The sequence below is a fragment of the Pterocles gutturalis genome, unplaced genomic scaffold (genome assembly GCF_000699245.1).
Source record: "Pterocles gutturalis isolate BGI_N339 unplaced genomic scaffold, ASM69924v1 scaffold47448, whole genome shotgun sequence".
Lineage (NCBI taxonomy): Eukaryota > Metazoa > Chordata > Aves > Pterocliformes > Pteroclidae > Pterocles > Pterocles gutturalis.
In genome coordinates this window covers 2460-6992 of record NW_010124730.1, presented here as the reverse complement: position 1 = coordinate 6992, position 4533 = coordinate 2460, and the positions used below count along the sequence as shown (strand labels likewise).

The following is a 4533-nucleotide window of genomic DNA, read 5'->3' as shown; positions in this document are numbered from 1 at the left end:
GACAGGGACAAAGCCTTGGGCGCAGGCTGGGACACAGGAACAGGGCAAGAGGCAGGGACTAGCCCCGGGATGAGGCTCAGGACACAGAGACAAGCCTCAAGACAAGGTTTAGGACACAGGGACAAGACCTAGAATGACACCCGGGTGGCAGGGACGTGACCCAGGATGGAGCCGGGGAGAAGGATGAGCTCAACAGGCAGGGCAGCGGGACTGGACACACTCAGCAGTCGCTCAGCTGCAGCATTCCTCCTCGCTTCCAGCGGTGCCCACATCAAACAGGGAGCAGTGCAGCGAGCTTTTGGGTGTTCACACAAATATCTTCCCTGAGACGGGGTCCTCAGTGAAGTCCTGTGTTAATTCTATAGCTCATTGATTTCACAAGTTTGACTCGGGGTCTGTTTGGCTTTGGGGTTGGGGTTTTTTTGTGTGTGTGTACTGCAGTGTTGAAATCCAGGCGTTTGCTCAAACCCAACTGTGCCAGGAGTTTAGTGAGTGATTTAAATAAGGTTTTAACGTACAGAATCGTGGGGAGTTGGCAGGACAGCGCTGTGCTCCCGTTTGGGACCGGGGGTGGTGGCTGTTGTGGGTAATTCTTGTGGTGAAAATCCAGAAGACACCACAGGCGATAATCTTCCCTTACATCATTTCCAAGCAAACAAAAATATCGTTCTTCCCTTATTTTGTTAGCGATGTGGATCATCAAAAAGCTGACTGGGTTAGCATCCACCAGCAAATATGCCAGCTGCTGATTCCAATCCGTACGTCCCTCCCTCCTCCCCTTACTGAAAAAGAAAGAAAACATGGCATGGAGCAGCTGGTGCAGAGGCAGGTACGTACAAGAAAAACAAATTCCACTTCAAAGTGCTGCCGGTGAAATTCTGTTAGATCTCTTCTTCCTATGCTTTGATGTACGTGGTGGTGGGAGGACACCTTGGTTGGTCGGTTGCAGAGCTTTAATTTTTTTTTTTAAACAAAAACTCTGTGGATGCCCCATCCCTGGAGGGGTCCAAGGCCAGGCTGGATGAGGCTTTGGGCAACCTGGGCTAGTGGGAGGGGTCCCTGCCCATGGCAGGGGGTGGCACTGGGTGGGCTTTAAGGTCCCTTCCCACCCAAACCAGTCTATGATTCTATGATTCTATAATAAGGGGAGTGGGAGCATCCTCCCTCCTCCCATTTTTCACAGTCCTTACTCAAGGTCCTGAGCTTCCTCAGGCAGCAGCGACCCTGGGTCTCCCCCAGTTAATCCGGGATCCAGCTGAGTTTTGCATCTTGCAGGGTGTCCTCATCCTTCGCTGATGAGAGGGATTCCCCTTTCTCAAGCAGGGGGGCAAAGAAGCAAAGTCCCCTCCCTTTGTTTACCTGGCCAATTTTAAACGCCCTTTCCCACTAACCACGGTCTTTTATCTCTGCTTTTTGGCCTCGTGGGTGGTGCAGATGTGCAGCTCCCTTCCAGCTCCAGTGGTTTTCAACTCTTTGGGTTGTTTGTTTTGTTTTTTTTTTTAATTTGTTTATGGGGTGGCAGGATCTGCTTTTCCACAATGTTGATAAAACAAAAGAACCCACCCAAATACATCTGCTGTTTCAAATGAGCTTGCCCGTAAAAATAAATTATCCTTCTTTCATTGCATAACTCCTAATCACAGAATAATGGGACAAAGGAACAGCTGAAAGTGAGCTGGTAACAATCCACCGGTGCCACTGAGAACAACATCATTAATCTGCTGGATTTTACGTCAGGTATTGTTTCGAAGGTTGTTTCTGGGCCAGGTGCTAGTACCGTGGCAGCTCGTTTGCTGCTCCTTTTTTTTTTTTTTTTTTTTTTCTTGTTAGCATCCAGAAAGAGAAAGCCTGGAAGGGGTGGAACCTGCGTAAACAAAAGCCTGGGTTGGTGAAAGGTTGTGACAGGCTTTAGGCAGCAGTTTCCTTTAGCCTTGGTAGGAATCAGACACTGACAACCCAGTTTGATTTTTTCAAATCCCATCTGTCTGGAAATCACAGGCAGAGTTGCTGCCCAACGTCTGAAGGAGGTCTGTTAGAACAGAACATCCCAGAAGCATCAGGGAAAATGCAAAAGTTCCTTTGTTCCAGATTACATTTAAGTTGATCTTTCATGAAGCCTGCAAAGAAAAGAAGTAAAAATTGATCTTCCCAGGGGTGGTGGCAGGGTTTTTTCCATCTTTACCTGCTTAAAGCTTTTCCAAGAACCTTCACCTCCCCGTCGAACGCTGATGTTGAAAGCATCTGTTGTTGCATCATTGGTTTCACGTACATCACCAAAGACCACATGACTGGCAGATCAAGGAAGCCCTCCTTGATTAGCTGGCAGCTAATCATTTGTTTTTATCAGGTTCTGGGGGGAAGGCAGCAGGAAGACGGGGCTGGTGGAGGAGGGAGAGTCACTCCTCCCGGCTGGGGCGCACGCCCGGGTTAGCAGAGGGCAGCTGCAAACCTTCACCTTGAGCCTCGCCTCGCCGTGACTCCTCGGAAAGGTCATGGGGAGCAGGCTCTGATTGGGGTTGGTTTTTTGCAGTAGAGATTTTTATAGGATTTTTAACAACCCTGTTACATTTGTTCTTTGCCCTTTGTCTCCAGACTATTTAAATAAAATACATTCTGGGAACGGTATGTGCAGGGACACTTTGTCTTCCTTCTTTCCTAAGAAAGGAGTGAAAGAGCAGAAACACCTGGGCTCTGTTTCGCCGCAAGACTGCTGCTCGCCCAGAAATGAAGCCAGCCTTTACCTGCAGAAAGGTATAGAGGCGACAATGTTTGGCCAAACTGGCTGACGAGTTAGAAGAGGGGTATGGAGAGGGAGAGAGGATTTACTTCCCCGTCTTGGTGGCTTCATCACATTCACAGAGCCAACAAAAATGCTTTGGAGCTCAAGGAAAAGTGATGTAGTCTCATGGTGAGCAGAGAAAAAAAATGTTCTGCTCCGAGCCTGCCCGTGGGTTTATTATTTTTTGGACATTTCTGCTGTACTTTGCCAGCTCCTGCATCTTGTTTGTTTAGAAAACACCCAGCTGGAGCCTCAGCCACAGGAAAGCTTGTGCCCATCAGAATGCCCGTGGCCTCGGGGAAGGTGCGCGAAGGTGAGAACCGGGAGGTGATGAGTTTCATACCTTGTCTGGAGCCCAGAGCTTTGTTGATAGAAATCTGCTTTTGTCAACACAGCCAGGGGGCTGCCTGCAGACGGTACCTCTGAGCTGACAAAACTCCAAGTTTCTGTTTGGAGAATAGCCTCACCTGCCCGCCTGATGTCAGCTCGCTGCAGCCCCTGGGTACGGGAAAAGATCCACGCCTCGGCCGGCTCCCGCGGTCCTCCGGCACTGGTGCGAGCCTCACCGGCTGCAGCTTTCAACTCCAACGGAATGGAAACCTTCCTTTTATGAATCATAATTTTTTTCAAGCATGCCATCATTTTTGGTGCCTGTGAGCGAGCGAATGGATGTGGAACCGAATCCCAAGCGTGTTCCCAACCCCCTGCTCCCACCTGGAGCAGAGCTGGGGTCCTCACAGCCTCCTCGAACCCCAACTGGGGGAAAACTGCGTGGGGGCATCTTCAGAGAAACCTCTAATTGCAACACACATGAAAAGAGCCCAAAGTGTGCAGGTCCGGGGGTGTGGGGCTACGGGTGAGATGAAAAACAGAGCGGGGCCAAAGCCAACGATCCCCCCAAGGCTTGTAAATGCGCGGTCTTAAATATTCAACGCTGCAGGGCTTCTGTTCTCTCCTGCCCTTTCTTCTCCTCCTGGGAGCTGTGCAAGGATCCAGCCCTTAGCTTGTCCTTGCTGCAGATGTTTTAGATGGTTTACATCATGGGAAGCAGCGATGATCCTATTGACAAGGAGTGAAAAAAGAATGATGCTGATCTCCAGCACCTCCCCAGGTGACAATCCACTTGGTACCCGCGCACCAAAGCTGGTGCCGGGTGTGACAGAGGATGAGCGGCATGGACAGAAAAGGCAGCCTGAGAAATAACAGCTTTTATTATAAATAAATACCAGCTTTTATTGCTTCTTGCCCTGAGCACGTGCTGATGTTCTCCTGGGCACCGCATGCTCCCCAGCACAGCTGGGTTGGGTCCGTGCCTTTGTCACTCTGTGCTGGTGGCTCAGGGGCTCGAGAAGGACCGAGCGCTGTGTTCGGCTCTTGGCTCTCCTTGCCGTAGCCTGGTGCTGTCACTCTGCGCTGTATTCTTCAACGCTCTCATTTATCCAGAAAGGATGTCCCAGGATTTCCAGGAAACACTCCTTGAGGTTCCCTGTCCCGGAGCCGTTCGTTCACCTGTGCCATGACCCTGCCTCTCTCTAAGCACCTAAAGCCCAGCAAAGTGCCAAAGCCTGGCCTCCAGAAGTGCTGGGGTTTGCTTTTTCTGCCCTCTGCTCAGCCACAGCTGTAAAACAGAAGGCAACGAGGTACAACGGTCTTTTCCGCCGGCGCTGGCTGCACAGGCCTGCCCGTGCCTCCTAGCGAGAGCAGGGCGAGCGCCGGGCTGGCTCGCCGCCGCAGGACCCCCAGCCCCAGCCGCC

At 51.0% G+C, this 4533-nt stretch overlaps 1 protein-coding gene across 1 annotated transcript in view; it reads left to right on the top strand.

Annotated features, from left to right (window-relative positions):
- Window positions 1–687: 687 nt before the first annotated feature.
- The window catches only part of LOC104465330 (zinc finger MYND domain-containing protein 12-like), a gene marked incomplete at both ends in the record, with an annotated part of 6059 nt that continues 2213 nt past the window's right edge, over window positions 688–4533 (top strand). The window contains one exon of the mRNA XM_010078330.1: window positions 688–829. Within this exon, the coding sequence (XP_010076632.1) occupies window positions 688–829 (142 nt within the window). The remainder of the gene's footprint in view (window positions 830–4533) is intronic.